Source organism: Rhipicephalus microplus, chromosome X (assembly GCF_043290135.1).
Source record: "Rhipicephalus microplus isolate Deutch F79 chromosome X, USDA_Rmic, whole genome shotgun sequence".
NCBI classification, from domain to species: Eukaryota; Metazoa; Arthropoda; class Arachnida; order Ixodida; family Ixodidae; genus Rhipicephalus; species Rhipicephalus microplus.
The window spans coordinates 346,904,628-346,923,070 of record NC_134710.1 but is presented as its reverse complement, the minus strand read 5'-3'; the positions used below and the strand labels follow the sequence as shown (position 1 = coordinate 346,923,070).

The following is an 18,443-nucleotide window of genomic DNA, read 5'->3' as shown; positions in this document are numbered from 1 at the left end:
TTACAAATGTCTACTGTAAGAAAGTATTTGCTCAGCAAAATGAGCAAAACCAAAATGTAAAACAAATGTACAAATACATTCTCCGTATACCTCCAATTCTTCGTTGTAAGCGGAGTCGTCCTTGACTTGTGAAATGCACTACAGCCCGACGAGCACTACACCGTGAACACTTTTCAGAGATCAACTATTAACGATGTCTTCTCCGACATGGCACTAAGGCAAGGTGGCGTCAGGCTACAAGAGCCTGTAAGTGTTGGATTCTGCTTTTTGCGCCTTTTCGAAGTATTTTTCTCTGCATCTGCTTGAAATTTGGTCGCATTTGATCAGCGAAGTTGTCAGGACTGTACCAATACTAACAACGAGCTCCGTTAAGGGAATTTCACCGTTTTTGGGCCCAGTTCGTCGCTGCCGTGCCGCTGCTTCAGGCAAGCCTAACCAGCAACGCCCACCGCACGCGTGGTTCGGGGCCTGGCCACATTCACAAGTATGTAGGCCAGTGCCTCAGAGCATGATTCAAGATGGAATATCAAGTGTACGGGGTGTATATCACTCCAGAAGAATTTTCCCAGGACCAGGGGTCCGCCGGCACCAGAAGAACTGACGCCCGAAAGGCAAATGTGGACCACACCAAGCCGCTGAAGGCCGATGCCCCGTGTTCTAAAGACAAAACACTGATGCTCAAGGCCAAGGTTTTACGTGCCGAGAGGATCCTAAATCTCCCCCGGGAAGACATCAAGGCTGTTCTTCGCCCCTGTGGAGGCCTAGTTATCGCCAAAGTTGGTGCAGTCGTAATGGCTGACGCAATCCTCGCCGCCACCAGCATCAGCAATGATTATTTAGTTGTGACGTGATGGCGTCCTTTATAGGCGCGACGTTGTCGCAGGTTAAATGAGCAGACGAGACGTACAGGAGGAAGCGAGATGCCAAAGCAGAGCAGCAGCCATGGCATCTAGCCAGCTAGAAGCACCCAAACAATCTAAGCTCCGCGTGCCACGAGCCACCGGCGCTCGTCATCTTTTTCCCTAGCCGGCCAGCCGTCACTAGCGCTACGCTACAAGGGCTCCCCGCCTAGCATTTTACGCGATAAAATGAACAAAATGTACAAGAGTGTCCGGGCCGTGAATCGAAAGGGTTCGTGAGCAGTCCAGGTCGTCAACGAGAAGGCACTGTCTGCAATCAGTGGTTCTCTGTCGAACGACACTGGGAATGGCGCTGCGGGGAGGACTTTGATGTTTGCGCGTCGATAGCAGCAGTGAGCAAAGCAGCGAGGCGCCTTGCAAATAGCGTCGGTACCAGTAGTGCGAATGCTGTGGTCCACGCAACGCCAACCGTCATCTGCTGCGGCTTCCTGAGCGCCAACAACAGTGAATCTGTCGAAAAGTTGATGCTCATCCTGGGTGAACCGCGAGTCGAGCACTGTGCATATAACTGCTGCAGCCCACCATCAAATGGCGACAACACAACGGGTGCGTAGGCGAATGGCTGTGCAAGAGAGCGGATAGTATATTGCTTGTGGGCTGGCACAAGGGCCTGCGGCGTGGCTCATCAGAAAGACTAGAGGAAATTTTCACAGGCACGTCTGGAAAACCCTGGCTGCCACTTGAGACGTTGGAGAAGTTGTGATTGGGCTTGCAGTGTGCGCGAGTTTTAGCAGCAGGCACTGGTGTGCTGGAGAAACTGATGGCGTGTCGTGCTACAGCAGGCTCTGGGTCCATAGAGTGAGTGGTGTCGCTGGCTTCGACAGGTGTTGAAACAGGGGTGGAGTCTGCAGGCCGGTCAGCTGGCTTGCCTGCAAATCCGACGGCGAACGGAGCAGCGGCGGGTGTCGAATATGCAATGGAGTGAAGTGGCAATTCCTTTATTGGAAGAACCGGCACATCCCAAGCAGGATCCGTGAACCCCAGAGTAGTGGGTCTCTCGAACGACTGGTCGATCGGTGCGGAAGGTTGTTCTCCATTACCTGTGTGGCCAGTTGTGGTCTGGACTGGCTGTGGTGTGGGAAATGTCCTAAAAGATAATGAGCCAGATGACGTTTTGTCACTTGTGGGAGGAGGAGCACGTTTGCGGCAGTAAAACGTGACGACGGCATCTCGCAAGTCATCGTACGGGCGAGAACTCCAGCAGAAGTATGTTAGGCGCGGCGTTTGAGGTCATGTGGAAGATGGTATCCTGATACCTCGTACATGAACTCTTGTATTCAGATGCCGTTGCGATCCAAGGCCACCACGAACTCCTCGAACTAAGACTCTAGGCGAGAGGTTCGAAATGGTGGCAGTTGCTGGTCGAATTGCGGCTGCCAGGCTTGCGCTGGCTGGAACATAGCCGCGGAGCTCGGGGGAAGTTATGTAGCGCCAGTCGGTTTGTCCGTGGTCACCAATTGTAGTTGCGACGTGACAGCGTTCAACGTAGACGTGCCGTCGTTGCAGATTAAATGAGCAGACGAGACGCACAGGAGAAAGCGAGCTGCCGAAGTAGAGCAGTAGCCATGGCGTCCAGCCAGCTAGAAGCACCCGAAAAATTTAGGTTCCACTCGCCACTAGCCACCGGCGCTCGTCATCTTTTTCCCTAGTCGGCTGGCCGCCACTAGCGCTTCGCTACAATGATTTACGTTAGGAAATTCTGTGTCCGAACGGGCCGCACAATATTATGGTGGCTAGCACTCTCATAAGAGAAAATACCGTGCAGTACGTCCGCATACGTGAGATTGTTGTCTCCACAAGACGCATGAGCTGAGTGCCTATGAAACTGCCCCACACTCCACGAGTAAAGGTGTGGTTCATGGTATACCAATCCAAAATTGGCCTGATGTGATTGACGTGAAGATTGTAATTGAAAAAGAACACTGGTTCTCACCGCCAAGAGAATTGTCCAGACCAGTGCCGTCATTGCCGCTTTTGATGGGAACCAAGTACCAAACTTTGTCAAATACGGCCCACTTATAGTACGCTGTGCACTCTTCCGCAAAAAGGTCGACAAGTGCTACGCGTGCGGCCACCTCGGGCGCCACTGCGACGTTCGTCCTTCCCCAGTGACGTCATCTGCCGTGAATGTGGTGCATCGAAGCCAGACAAGAAACACCAGTGTGCCCCCAGGTGCAGGCTGTTCAGCGGCCAGCACCTAACTGCAAGCAAGGAATATTCCCAACGGTTCGAAATTCCATACGTCCTGCGATGCAGACGTGGCGAGCGTGCTCGTGCCACTCATAGCAAGTCCCCGGCAGCACTGTGACTTCATGACCTGAAGATCGGAGAAAATATCCAGTTCCCGACCATGTCTACAGGGATAGAAGGCGCTTCACATGGTCGTTCACATTCGAGACCACTCCAGATTTCGAGCGCATTCCAAGTCCAGAGGGTGCTCTAGATCCCGAGCCAGGGCCCGCTCCTGGTCGAGAACCCGCTCCAGGGCTAGTTTTTCCACCCCTCGTCACCGACAGAAGCCAGCGCTTTGTTAGGCCAGCAAGGTCTAGGGCGACAAAAGAGAGCCGGTAATCGTTCGCTCTTCAAATAATTCGGTCTCTCGCATTACGTGGATGAGTTCGAAAGGCTTCGCAAGAAATAGTCGCAGGTAAAAGAAGCTATGAAAAATTTTACGAGTGAAATCTTGGAAATCAAGTAATTCACGCTTAGGCAGGCTTCCGATCTTTCTCCAGAACCGATAGCCATGGACATGCCGGAGGCGTGTGCAAGTAGATCCGGCGAGTCCAAACGCCGTGCGACAGAAAGTAAGCAGAGTGACACGACGGACAGAACTCTTGCCGTAATTGAAACTGTTCTAACCGCAATGCAGACCAGCTTAAAAATACAGAATGCGCTCAGTGATCTGCAAAGAGGGCTCTTTGCAATTAACCAACGTATCAAAAGACTTGAGAGTGTTGGTAAGACAACTCCCTCCCTGCGCTTGGACAGTCTCCTGATAAGCGACTGCTGAGAACTTCACCAAGCTGCATCATCGCACCCCCCACTGCTGGTGCTATATTACGCGCTGCACAAAGCTGCCAAGCGCCAGATAAGCCCCATCACGAATAGTTGCACTGTGCAATTCAAAATATTGTGATGGGACTGTAGGGGGTTTTCAAACAAGATATCCTTACAGCAGTATCTTAGGTCGCTCACGAACAAACCACACGTCACTACACTTAAGGAAGCGGCCATCATCCCGGATTTGGGACCCACCCGCTATCAAGCCATTTTCAGGCCCCCCGGGAGCCGAGGTGTATCTATCTTTGTAGACAGAAAGCTTGCATACCTATCTCGTTGTCTTGGGCAAACGAACGGTGGTAGAAAGTACGTCATGCTTGATATTCTTCTCTATCCACCATGCCGATGCCTGCGCAGGAACAGTCTTTACGTCATAACACCTATTGTAGTCCACGCAGCCCTACAGCCGCTTTCAACTCTCCTCAAGAAAGCTGCTGATTTAGCTAGCACACGGCTGCTGATTGTCCTCGGTGACTTGAATGCTCTGTAGGTGATATGCAGATATGCCTACAATACTCGCAAGGGCCGGAGTTTTTAGCAGAGCGCCATTGATGTCGATTACCTAGACTATGAAGTGGATTGTCTAGACTATGCAACTCTGGAATCTCCAGAACACGACCGTGATTTTACCGAGGCTGAGATCAGCAAGTCATATTTGCCCTTAACAACAATTCTACTCCCGACCCGGAAGACTACTCCCGACCCGGATGACATCACAAACAAGATGCTCAAGAACCTCGGTGACGGGTCAATCACGTACTTGCAGACGAATATACGAGATCTGGAAGAGTGGACGCGTCCCACCCTGGTGGAAAACACCCTGCACTATTCTCATTACCAAACCAGGCAAGACTCCCTGTATAGACAACATCAGGCCAATAACTCTTACGTCCTGCATTGGGAAGGTTGCGGAGCACGCCTTTCTGAATCGACTCATGCGCCAGCTCCAGAAAACTGCGGCATACCCGCACAATATGATCGGCTTCCGCACTGGCCTCTCGGTGCAGTATGCCATAGATATGATTAGGCACCAGTTTCTCGACGGCAGAACGAGAGACACGAGAGCTATCTCGGGCGTGACTTTGAAAAAGCCTTCGACAACATCTCACGCGAACTTATTCTCAGCTCCATCCCGAAACTAGAGCTCGGGCTCAGGGTCTACAACTTTACTAGATCCTTCTTGAGTAGAAGAATCACCCGTCTCAAGATCGAGAGTTGCATGTCAGATGAAGTCGTCCTCGCATCCCGCGAAAGCCTCAGGGATCATGGTATTTAACATTACCATGGCCCCGCCGGGGTGGTCTAGTGGTTAAGGTACTCGGCTGCTGACTCGCAGGTGGCGAGTTCGAGTCCCGGCTGCAGCGGCTGCAATTCCCACGGCGGCGGAATGGGTGTAGGACCGTGTGCTCAGATTTGGGTGCACGTTGAAGAACCCCTGGTGGTCGAAATCTCTGGAGCCCACCACTACGGTGTCTCTCATAATCATATGGTGGTTTCGGGACGTTAAACCCCACATATCAATGAATCAATCAACATTACCATGATCGGCCTGTCCAAGAAACTTTCTGAAATCGAAGGAATCGGTCATTGTATTTATGCCCACTATATTACATTTTGATGCACCAGAGGCAGTGAGGGCCGACGATATTACATTTTGGGGCACCTGAGGCAGTGAGGACCGACACGAGTCAGTCATGCAAGAGGCTATTGACGTTACGGAGCAGTTCCTGCTTCTAACGGGCGTAAAATGCTTCCCGGTCAAGTCCGATCTCCTCCTGTACATGAGAAGCCACGGGAAGGTGGCTATCGGGATCGTCAGCCAGCTTCCGAAACTGGAATTCAACTCCACACTAGTGACGGCTCTTCAGTTGCGAAGGTTGACTCTATACGCGTACTCGGCATGTTCACCGAGTCAAAAGACGCTAATGGCATGACGCTAAAAATATTGTTGCGAAAACCGGAAATTTACTAAGGATGATTGGAAGAATCTTCAGCAGGCACCAAGGCCTCAAAGACAAAGTTTGATCAGATTGTTCCACGCTTTTTCGGCATGTCGTGTCACTTACACTATGGCCATTCGCAACTGGGAGCATGCCGAACGAGAGAAGCTCAGCACACTCATACGCAAAATCATCAAGGAGGCGCTTGGTCTCCCAATTAAGACACGCACCGAGGAACTCATGAAGTTGGAAATACACAACACCCTGGAAGAGAACGCCGAGGCTTAGGAAAAAGTCCAACTACTAAGGCTCTCTGGTACACCGGCTGGCAGAAGAATACTCGAAGAGATTGGGCTCAACCCCCAAAATCACAAGCCGAACTACGCCTAGATCTCTACAGAAATTAGAAGCAATAATCACGTCACTTCCATCTGACGCAATGTTCACCTAGACCACCATCTCGGCAGGCGCAGGGGCTGAGCCGCCGCAATCCTGAGAAGCTTGTTCCAAGAAGGCACCAATGTCAGTTTCGTTGATGAAGCGAATTGCAAAGAACAAGACGCCTTCTTGGCTGTAGTCGTCAATATGCCATGCTACGTCGTCAACAGTACAGTAGTGCAAACATCTAAGCCTGAAAAGGCTGAGCAGGTCGCCATCGCACTCGCCATACTCGATGACCATCTAGAGGCCGTGTATAGTGACTCAAAAGCAGCCATCAGGGCCTTGCAGAGGGGTAGCATCTCCAGGTTAGCTCTCCGTGTACTACAAACCAGTGACCACGTTTCCTGTCACTCTTTACGCTGAGTCCCCGCGCACATTGGGGAGGTAATAGGAGTTCCCGCGAAAACGAACGAGGTCGCGAACGAAGCCGCGCGAGGATAGACACACCGCACCGCTTCTGATATACTTATTTACCCTGGTCACATGGACGCACTGAACTTGTATAATGAAGTGACTAAGTGCTTTCATCTTGCGTGAAGGGCTTACCATCCTCCGCACCCTGAACTCAACAAACCCCAAGCAGTCGCCCTACGGCTACTCTAGGCGAAATCTTATCCAAATCCTGCGCTTCTCCATGACGTCTTCCCGAAGGACCCGTGCTCGTCATGTGGTGAGACAGCCACATTAGAGCATATACTCAGCACGTGTCAAGACATGGACTCCAGCTTTACATTCGAGGATTGGGAGATGCTTCTACGCAGACCCATTCTCTTAGATCAGCTTGTGGCTGCACAGCGGGCCCACGAGGTAGCCGGCAGGCTCGTCATGCCGGTCCCTACGTGGGACTAAGCCGGGTCGCGTATCACAGGGAGGAAATAAAGTTAATTTCCTTCCTTCCTTCACCGATAGGGCGTGTCATCGCATTGATGCATTTCCGAAGGCTGCTCCAATAAATGGTGCGACGAGAGATCCTCTCTCCAAACGGTCACTGTACCTGTCGTTTACTGTGCTTTACTGCGATTGCTTTACTTTAACTTACTCTTCTCTCTTCACAAGCTTACGCGTGGGGAAGGGGGAAGGGGAGTTTCATGACTTCATACATTTACACAATCCGGTCAAACTACCGTAGATAGTCACGTCACAGGGATAACTGATGCTTGTGCCCCCCCCCCTTCTGCCTACTCTCTTTCTGTTCTATGATCAACGCGCTCGGTAAATTGTTAGAAATATGCAGTTACGTGCATCTGTGAGAGTTTTTGCTTATAGTTATTTGCATTCAATCAAGGGGTTACTAAAGATAGCTGGTGCACTGCTTGCGTGCAGAAACGCATTCAGCCTTCTTCAGAGGCCTTTGGACGCTTGAGTATTTCCGTAACAGAATAAACTAGTACAACAAGAATAAGCTGACCCGAAAGTTGCGCCACGTAATGCTGGCGGTGGCCGATGCGTTTTGACGCAGGAAAATACTGCTTGAGGCCCGTGTACTTTGATTTAGGCGCACGTTCAAGAAACCCAGGTGGAGAAAATTTGCGCAGATCTCCACTAAGGCGTCCTTCATAATCAAATGATGGTTTTGAAATGTAAAATCCCAGCAATTGTTGCAGTGGGAATGTCTTGCTTCTTATAACAAGATGTAAATTGGTTTCTATAAACTTTTCTGTTATCAACAATGCACCATTGCTTTTTTTTAATTCTGTCCCCACAACGTTCAGATAGTGTAATTTGAACGACTTGCAGCTTCAAGAACAGCTACTGTTTTTTTTATTTGAGGCCCTGTACTATAATAGCAAGTTTGACAGCATGGCTACTCTTTATTTTCATTAATGGTAATGATAACGTTATCAGTTGTTTTATGTCTGAAAGCCATATCACGATTATCAGAGAGGCCATATAGGGGACAACTCCAGAAATTTGGACCATTTCGTGTTTTTTACGTGCAGTTGCATCGCACCGTACAAGAGCATCTACTATTTCGCCTCCATCGAAATGTACACGTTCTTCGGGTCAGGTGGTGAGCCCCATAATTGCAGCTAAATCGTAGTGGACCATATCATTCTCCCATTTTATAGTTGCGGGTAAAAAGTAGAGACCATTGGGAATTAGATGCCCACCCTCGTACCATTTTATTGCAACTACAACAAGTGAGCTAATAAATACCCTGATTGATATTTGGGGTTTAACGTCCCAAAACCACTATATGATTATCAGAGATGCCGTAGTGAAGGGCTCCGGAAATTTCGATCACCTGGGGTTCTTTAACGTGCACCCAAATCTGAGCATCTGGGCCTACAACATTTTAATCAATACCTTGTTAAAGCGGCGGATTTGGTGAGTCGATTCCTTATAAGATAGATAGATAGATAGATAGATAGATAGATAGATAGATAGATAGATAGATAGATAGATAGATAGATAGATAGATAGATAGATAGATAGATAGATAGATAGATAGATAGACAGATAGATAGATAGATAGATAGATAGATAGATAGATAGATAGATAGATAGATAGATAGATAGATAGATAGATAGATAGATAGATAGATAGATAGATAGATAGATAGATAGATAGATAGATAGATAGATAGATAGATAGATAGATAGATAGATAGATAGATAGATAGATAGATAGATAGATAGATAGATAGATAGATAGATAGATAGATAGATAGATAGATATCAATGCTGTTTAAATAAACTTTCAGAAGTCCTAATTCTCGTCTTCCTAAGACTCTGTTTAGGTTACGAGCTCATATTTGAAACATATATTCATCTAGTATCGCCTCCAGCCATTCTTCTATTTGCGTTAGGCGTGTGAAGGCACGTCATTAGAATTTGGCTCATGTTTTAACCGAGATAAAGCGAATAGTCAAAGTATTTGCCGCACCACACCCACTCATTCGTAACAAATACGAGACAATGGGAAATTATTTGATCTGATTAAGATCGTCCATTCCATTGACCTTTTTCAGGTTTCATGGGCATCCTGTACTCCACGACCAATGATCCTTGCCGAGGCACCTTGAATGTTACAGAAAAAGTACTCAACGGTGACTTCGGCAAATGTGGGTAGGTATGTTTTGTTGCCTCATTGAAAAGTACAGACGTGGGAGGAGAAACGTTTTGTCATTCCGGTTGTGGACGTATCTTCGTAGCAATATGCGCAGTAGTCAACTGGAAGAACAGAAGCGTTCGCAGTATTGCTACATGCGTGCATATTGATACTTTAGGGGGCGATGCGCATGTGTGCCTGACGAGAAAGGCAAAGGGTTGTCTCCGCTCGACCGCTGGTCAACTGGTCACGCCGTTATCGCTAGTTTCAAATACATCTAGTCCACAGCCTCATCAATACGGCGCCTCTTTTTTCCGTAACATTTTTGGTGGAGATGGAACGTTCCCCGTCCTTACCACGTAGCTTCACAGTGGCCGCGCCGTTCAGTCTCTGGTCACGCCTAGCAACGACAACCATTCATCACCGTCTCCATCTCTAGCTCCCGCCACTACATACCTGAAGATGCCCTACCTCCATGATCCCGGTACATTCTCCGCACAACCTGGGCTTGAGGTTGACTGCTGGCTCCATATGTACGAGCGTGTTAGCCAGACACACCGATGGGACACTACTAATATATCGTAGATTATCAGGTGCACGCGCCGAAGAACATACCGATAACACGTGCCTCCACCCCTCGCCACGGCGCATGCTCCGGCCTCGGGCCAGGGTATTAAAACCAAGACAGCAGCCTCGTGAATAAACATTGTTCCTTCTTGTTCTGGCCATGCATCGTCTTATTCTTCGCCCTTACGATACTACAGTGGCGACGAGGATGGGATTCGGTTAATTGCACTCCGACGCTGAGACCAGAAGAATGGGATCCCGACCTCCTGCCTTCGACGACGCCGTGAGTAGCTGGAGCACGTATCGTGTCCGGTTGGAAGCCTACTTTGAGGGCAATGATATTACCGACGTAGCGAAATGCCGGGCCCTACTGGTTTCATCGTTGAGCGACAGTGTCGTCCGGATATTGCAAGGGCACCAGCCGGGGGTCGCCATCAACTCCTTGACGTACGATGACGTTGTGAAATGCTTGGAAGAACATTTCAACCCTCAGGCAAACGAAATAGCAGCAAGCTATTCTTTCTTTATGCAAAAACAAGATGAGCAAGAAAGCGTCCGGGACTACATTGCTGAACTGAGAAGACTGGCCGTAAATTGTAATTTCGGGGCGACACTGGACCGTATGTTGCGGGACCGAATCGTTTGTGGGATTCGGGATGAGGAAACGCGCCGGTGCCTGCTGGGCCGCAAGAACTTGACTCGTGAAGAAGCCGAAGAATTCGCCTTAGCTTCTGAGAAAGCGAACGAAGACGCTCGGGGCATGCGTACTTCATACGCCCGGACCGAAAGTGGCGGCGTCAACGTGATACAGCAACAAGACAGACAGTGGAGGAAGAATTGCAGCCTTTCATGCGAAAGATGCAAAGGGGCACATGCAACGGCGTCCTGTCGACATCGCAGATCCATATGCCATCAATGTGGTAAAAGAGGGCATCTTGCTAGGGCTTGCAAAAGACCCCACACCCCCAGGTCAGGAACGTTCGCTCTCGACGGAACCGAATGTGAAAGCGAAGAAGAGAGGTTGTATGCTCTCGTTGCACACAGTTCTGCCAATAAGCACTTGGTGCAGCCAATCGAGCGCACCTTAACGTGGGAAGGCCGTAGGCTGCGAATGATTGTCGATACTGGATCACCAGTAAGCGTGATTCCCAAAAGCTTGTACAAGAAGCATCGCAAGTGGTGGCCGGCTCTGCAAAAAACTCCACTACGCCTTTCATGTTTCCTGGGACCGTTGCCGGTCGTTGGCAAGGTAGACATGCAGGTACAGCTTGGACCAGTAACGGTGAGCAGTTCGTTGATAGTAGTGGACCATCGAGGGCCCCTTTTGTGCGGAAGGGACATGATAGAGGAATTTCGCAAAGCAGGCATGTTGCTAGTAGAAGGCACGTCGTCTTCGGTGAATGTTGTTCACGCCGACAGCCAGCTAACCGCACTTCTTGACGAGTTTCCGGACCTCTTTGAGAACCTCGGATGCTGTAAGGGACCACCGGTGAAGCTGTACCTCAAGGAAAGTGCGCAACCTCGATTTCTGAAGGCTCGGACAGTCCCGTATGCCATGAGAGCGCAAGTCTCCGCCGAAATTGACCGACTGGTGGAAGTGGGCGTGCTGTCCCCAGTGAGCGTGGCTGAATGGGCAACACCGGTCGTGCCCGTAGTAAAGAAGAACGGAGACATCCGGCTGTGTGGGGACTTTAAGCTAACAGTTAATCCAGCGACAAGAACAGAGCAGTACCCGCTTCCGAAAATTGACGACATCTTTGCGGCGCTATCAGGAGGCGAAGTGTTCAGCACACTCGACTTACGAAACGCATACAACCAGCTTTCCCTGGATGATGATGCTAAGAAGATAACTGTGTTGAATACACACAAAGGCCTCTTCTGCTACAAACGCTTGGCTTTTGGCATTGCCTCAGCGCCTGCGCTGTTTCAGCGGCGCATAGAAGCCGTGCTGCAGGGTATACCAGGGGTGAAAGTTTACCTGGACGACATTATTGTAGCAGAAAAAGGGTATGACACAACGATACTGCGGCAAGTGTTCGAACGACTTCGGGCGAACGGCCTAACACTGAACAAGGAGAAGTGCCACTTCCGGGAGAAAGAAGTGGTATTTCTAGGGCACCGACTCGATGCAAAAGGCCTCCACCCACTGCAGGACAATTTGGAAGCAGTGCTAGCGGCACCGCCACCGACTTCGGTAAGCCAGCTTAAATCATTCTTAGGACTGGTCACATACTATTCCAAATTTCTACCGAACTTGTCGTCCACTTTGGCCCCGTTACACCGACTCTTGTCTAAAGGAGCACTGTGGTGTTGGGGGCCCGCACAGAGAACAGCATTCCAAGAAACCAAGCACGCCATGAGAATGGCGAACTTTCTTGTGCATTACGACCCCCAAAAACCCTTGCGGCTTGAGTGTGATGCGTCGGCCGAGGGTATAGGCGCAGTTTTGTCGCACCGCATACACGGAGTGGATCATCCCGTAGCGTTCCGCTCGAGAACTCTAACGTCGGCGGAACATAATTATTCACAATTGGAAAAGGAGGCACTAGCGCTGGTCTTCGGCGTTGTAAAATTTCGAGATTATTTGTTTGGCAACAAGTTCACTCTGGTGACCGATCACAAGCCTCTGACTGGTTTGCTAGGTCCAGATAAACCCATTCCGCAAATGGCAGCGGCCCGCATTCAACGTTGGGCGCTGCTCTTAGCAGCTTATCAATACGACTTGGAATACAGAAAAGGAGAGCTAAATGCAAATGCCGACACTCTAAGCCGGTTGCCATTACCGGTTCGCGATAATGGCTGGGAAAATGAACTAGCCGAATATGTCCTGCATGCGCAGGCTATGGATGATTTTGTTTTGTCTGCGCAGAGTATTTCAGACCACACCAGCAAAGATGACGTACTTCAGCAAGTGAAGACTTGGATCTTGCAAGGCTGGCCAAGGCGTCTCGGTTCAGAGGAACAGCAGTACCAACCGTATTTTGCACGGAGGCATGAATTGGCCGTGAGTAACGGGATACTCTACTGGGGCCACCGTGTGGTTCTGCCTACAGCTGCCCGGCAATTTGTTTTGAAAGAGTTGCACGATACGCACCCAGGCATGACGGCAATGAAGAACCTCGCGCGCTCAATTTTCTGGTACCCAGGGCTAGACGGTGAAATTGAAATGCTTGCAAAACGGTGTCCCCAATGCGTGCAGTGTTTGCCCATGCCCCCAGCGCAAGTCCCGGAAAACTGGCCAAAGAACAACAGACGGTGGTACCGCCTACACGTGGATTTTGCTGGTCCCGTGGAAGGGCATAAGATCTTCGTCCTCGTCGACGCCGAGACTAAGTAGATCGAAGCAGTGCCCTTGAAGACGGCGACAGCAGCGACTACGGTAGACACACTTAGGTGCATTTTCGCGCGATTTGGCATACCACGGACTGTCGTGTCGGATAATGGTCCACAATTCACCAGTGCAGAGACAGCGCGGTTCTTCCGGGAAAATGGGGTGCGCCATGTAACGACGGCCCCATACTACCCGCAATCCAACTGTTTGGCGGAACGGGCAGTACGCACCATCAAGGAGGGCCTGAAGAAAAATCGGGTGGAAACGCTGCAAAGTCGGCTTGCCAAATTTTTGTTGCGTTACAGGACAACACCGACCCGAGAGGAGCAGTCGCCCGCGGAAAGGCTTTTTGGATTCCAACCACGGACCCGCCTGAGCACCTACCTGGCAGAGGAAGACGGGGCGAAGAGGGAGGCTACCGTCAACGGAGTTCCGAACTCTGGAAAGAAAGAGTTTGCACCAGGAAGGGAGGTGTGGAGTCGACAGTACAGTCAGCTAGGTCAAAGGTGGCTACCCGGAACCGTGACAACAGTCGAAGGCAAGCGATTGTTAACCGTTAACACGCCAAGGGGGGTGCAACGTAGACACGTCGATCAAGTACGACCACGCGACTCGTCGACACCGATTAAGAAAGAACCATGCGAAACGCCAATGGCCATGGAGCAATTGCCACTCTCATCCAGCGGCATCCAGTCAACTAGCAGCGAAGCCCTTCAGGCCGGTCTGTCCGAGCCTGGTGAGGAAGCGTCTGGCGGTGGCATCGAGCCAGCAAGTCCAAGGTCCACGGCAGAACCACTCCCACTCCGACGCTCCACCCGTGCCCGCAAGCCGCCGGATAGGTTTTAGCTCAGAGGGGAGGAAGTGATATATCGTAGATTATCAGGTGCACGCGCCGAAGAACATACCGATAACACGTGCCTCCACCCCTCGCCACGGCGCATGCTCCGGCCTCGGGCCAGGGTATTAAAACCAAGACAGCAGCCTCGTGAATAAACATTGTTCCTTCTTGTTCTGGCCATGCATCGTCTTATTCTTCGCCCTTACGATACTACAACTACCATGATGCTCGCCAACGTAATATTTTACTTGGACGGCCCCCCACGTGTATGGTTCGATGCCAATGCGGCCGAGCTCACCAGCTGGGATATCTTCTTGGAGTGACTTCGCGACATCTTTGGGGATCCGTCCGGTCGCCAAATGGAAGTGCGAAAAGAACTCGCCACTCGTGTGCAGTCCTCAACTGAGTCGTATGTCTCGTACATACATGACGTGCTCGCGTTGTGCCTGAAAGTGGACGAGCAAATGACAGAGAGTGACAAGGTGGGCAACATACTCAAGAGCGTTGCGGACGACGCCTTCGACTTGCTCGGGTACACCAACGTCACGACCCCAGATATGATTACTAAGGAATGGCGCCGCTTAGAAAAGGCAAAAAGCCGCCCTGTTCTACCTCAGTTTACTCGACTACCGAACACAGCTGTTATATTAACGTGCACCGATCTCGGTACTGCACCACCCACGCAAGACACGCGTGACACGTATAGTTTGACGGGAGCTTGAGGCGTCAAGTCTGGTGCCATTTCCTCCACATCCGCTCGACCATGGCGCCGCAGGAACGCCTCCAGAAGTCTCCGTTATTCAGGCCGTTGTGAGACAGGAAACTGCAAACTCGGTTTTCCTGTAGCCTGCTCTGCCTCCCGACCCACCTCCAGACCAATCACAACAAATGAACTACGCAATGACTTACATTTTATTCCATGATGCCGCAATCTGACGGATTGGAGAACTGCAGACGACAGACCGATCTGCTTCCGCAGCCACCGAGTTGGCCATATTCCCCACTACTGCCGCAGCACTTCGACGCCCTGAAACTGGAGCCCATTTACCTCTTCTCACCCATACAAAGACTCCCGTCAGTATTCGCCCAGTCGTGTTTACCCTTCTTCCGACGTCGCTAACAGCCGCTCCATCGCTCGTTCGCCGTCACCTCAACGCCGCCGTTCCCCATCGCCCCAACCACGCCGCTATCCGTCGCCGGTCAACTATGTATCCTCTCGGGCGGAAAACTAAATCTTGCAGCTCCGGGAGGTAGTGCTGCATCAATTGCGACTGATCCAAATCCTCTCTTGACGCTCCCCACTAATATGAACTTGATTGAGGTGTAGGTGGACGGTGTTTTTATGACGGCGTTAGTTGATACAGGAGCTCAGTTGAGCATAAGGAGTGCTCATCTGCGTCGCCTGCTCAAACAATCCTCACTCCTGCAGCGACCACAGCTCTCCGTGTCGCTGATGGTGGAACTGTGACCATCACTTGAATGTGTACAGCTCGTGTTAGTATTGCCGGCCGGTATGTTCCCGTTTTATTTACGGTGCTTGGAAATCGCCCTCACGACCCAATCTTCGGCATGAACTTCCTATCGACGCATTCTGCCCTGATCGATTGTGCCACCGGTACTTTCTGCCTTTAACTTCAACTTCTCTCGGATTCTCACCCTGAACTCCCGAAGAACCTGTGCACCACTGACTTCTTCCGGATACCACCAATCGCTCTAACATTGTTGAATTGGCAACACCCTCTCCCATGCTCAACGGTGAATATAACGTAACGCCTATTTTTGATGTTCTCCTGGCGCACGACATCACTGTCCTAGACTCCGTCGTAACCATGGCCTCTAACCAAACATATTTACCTGTTATCAATTAACGCTTCATAAAACAAGTGCTACCTTAAATAATATCGGTCGCCACGCTAAGACCCTTAATTGACGACCATGTCACCTGTTTTGTGGCAGACGCATGTTCCGACCACCAACGTCACTCGCAGAATGCCACGTGCCTCGATGCGACTTTACGCTCCAAGATCGCCCCGGGCCTCAAACCTGAAAAGTCAGCCGCGCTATGCCGCCTTCTGGCTTCTTACCGCAACATATTCGAAAGTGACAGCCGTTCACTCGGCCCGACTTCGCTCGTCAAGCACTGCATTAGGACAGGTTATTCTCATCCCATTCATCGGCGAACATACGAGGTATCTGCCTCCGAGCGTAAAATCATTCAACAAAATGTCACCAAGATGCTAGCCAAAAAAATTATTGAACCCTCTTCGAGCCATTGGGTGTCCCCCATTGTGCTAATTAAAAAGAAAGTTGGCACATGGCTCTTCTGCTTGGATTACCGCCATCTGAATAGAATGACGAAAAAGGGCGTTTACCATTTACCCCGCATCAATGACGCTCTCGATTGTCTCCACCACGCCCTATACTGTTATTTAATAGACCTACGTTCCGGCTACTGGCAGATTGCTGTCGACGAAAAAGACCAAGAGAAGACTGCTTTTGTAACTCCAGACGGCCTATATCAGTTCGAAGTTGTGCCGTTTGGGCTATGCAACGCCCCAGCCACGTTCGAGCGTATGATGGACCCTCTGCTAAAAGGGTTCAAATGGTTAACATGTCTTTTTTATCTTGACGATGTCGTTGTATATTCCCCAACATTGGACACCCACCTTCAGCGTTTGCCGGATATTCTCGACATATTCCGCACTGCAGGCCTTCAGTTAAACTTGTCGAAGTGCCACTTCAGACGTCAGCCAATTACAGTATTGGGCCACCTTGTCGACGCATCTGGTGTGCAGCCGGACCCGGAGAAATTTCGTGCTGTCAACAATTTCCCTGTACCCTGGTCAGCCAAAGACGTCCGGAGTTTTGTAGGACTTTGTTCCTACTTTGGAAGGTTTGTGAAAGATTTCGCAACCATCGCCTGACTCCTCACTGAGCTTCTGAAGAAATATGTCACATTTACATGGGGTACCAACCAAGCTGCGGCTTTTCTCACCTAATCACGCTACTGATGACTCCATCTATATTGTCTCACTTTGACCCATCCGCCCCGACAGAGGTCCGAACCGATACTAGTAGTCACGGAATCGGAGCCTTCCTAGCCCAACGCCAGCGGGGACACGACCGAGTTGTCGCCTACGCTAGCTGCCTCCAAACAGCTGCTGAGCGCAACTATTCTATAACATAGCGCGAATGTCTTGCTCTTGTTTGGGCCGTCTCTAAGTTCCGCACATATATATGGCACGAATTTCTCTGTCATAACGGACCACCATGCGCTATGTTGGCTTTCGTCACTGAAGGATCCTACTGGTCAGCTCAGCTGCTGGGATCTGCGACTGCAAGAGTATACCTACATGGTGACGTACGAGACCGGACGCCTCCATTAGGACGCAGACTGCCTGTCCCGCTATCCGCTTGCTGAGTTGAGCACTATACTTGACACCGACACCGACCCTTGCATCTTTTCCCTTTCGCAAATGACATGCATCCCTGACGAGCAGCGTCGTGACGTGTCCTTCCGTGTTATCATTGAGCGCCTCGAATACCCATCTATCAATCAGTCCCATCAGTCAATCGTGCTCCACGACGGTGTATTATACCGCCAAAATTTTGAGCCTGATGGACCGGTCCTGCTACTAGTCATTCCGAAACCCCTTCGTTCAGAAGTTCTAAATAAACTTCATGACCTTCCGACTGCCGGTCATCTTGGTGTGTCACACCCTTACGACCAAACACTCTGACGCTTCTTCTAGCCAGGGCTTCCACGCTCAGTCAGAGTATACGTTGCGGCTTGTTAGAAATGTCAGCGCCGCAAAACGCCATCGACACTTTGCGCCGGACGCCTTCAACCACTTGACATTCCGTCAGAACCGTTCTTCCGCGTTGGCTTGGACCTACTTGGCACTTTCCCTTTGTCTTCCTCGGGTAACAAGTGGATGGCTCTGGGCACCAACTACACCACGCGTCATGCCATCACACCAGCTCTTCCAGCAAGCTGCGTCACAGACGTCGCCGACTTCTTCCTTAATGACGTGATTTTGCAACACGGAGCCCCGTGGCAGGTGCTTACAGACCATGGCCGCACCTTTTTGTCGAAGGTCATAGCCGACATCTTGCAGTCCTGTGAAACGAGACACAAGCTGACTACATCATACCATACGCAAACAAATGGACTCACGGAGCGTCTAAATCGAACTCTTAGAAACATGCTCGCTTAGTATGTTTCTACCAACCACACCGACTGGGATGTTGCGTTGCTGTACGTCACATTTGCCTATAATTATTCGTGCCATGA

General features: G+C 50.5%; 2 protein-coding genes across 2 annotated transcripts in view; both read left to right on the top strand.

The window, feature by feature from the left end:
• Positions 1 to 18,443, top strand: part of LOC119161158 (uncharacterized) — a 131,627-nt gene that overhangs the window by 47,716 nt on the left and 65,468 nt on the right. Inside the window, exon 4 of the mRNA XM_037413510.2 lies at positions 9,334 to 9,430. Coding sequence (XP_037269407.2) covers positions 9,334 to 9,430 — 97 coding nt within the window. The remainder of the gene's footprint in view (positions 1 to 9,333; positions 9,431 to 18,443) is intronic.
• LOC142777009 (uncharacterized) lies at positions 11,236 to 14,327 on the top strand. The gene is made up of 3 exons (XM_075881317.1): positions 11,236 to 12,174; positions 12,850 to 12,971; positions 13,617 to 14,327. The coding sequence occupies exons 1-3, from the start codon at positions 11,236 to 11,238 to the stop codon at positions 14,155 to 14,157; spliced, it is 1,602 nt and encodes a 533-aa protein (XP_075737432.1). The 3' UTR covers positions 14,158 to 14,327.

Excerpts from the sequence above, each read along its gene's own strand:
- LOC142777009 (XM_075881317.1), top strand. The coding sequence starts at position 11,236 with ATGCAGGTACAGCTTGGACCAGTAACGGTGAGCAGTTCGTTGATAGTA. Across the intron at positions 12,175-12,849 it reads CGGCACCGCCACCGACTTCG|AGTATTTCAGACCACACCAG; the intron begins GTAAGCCAGCTT and ends TTGTCTGCGCAG. Across the intron at positions 12,972-13,616 it reads CAACCGTATTTTGCACGGAG|GACAACACCGACCCGAGAGG; the intron begins GCATGAATTGGC and ends GTTGCGTTACAG.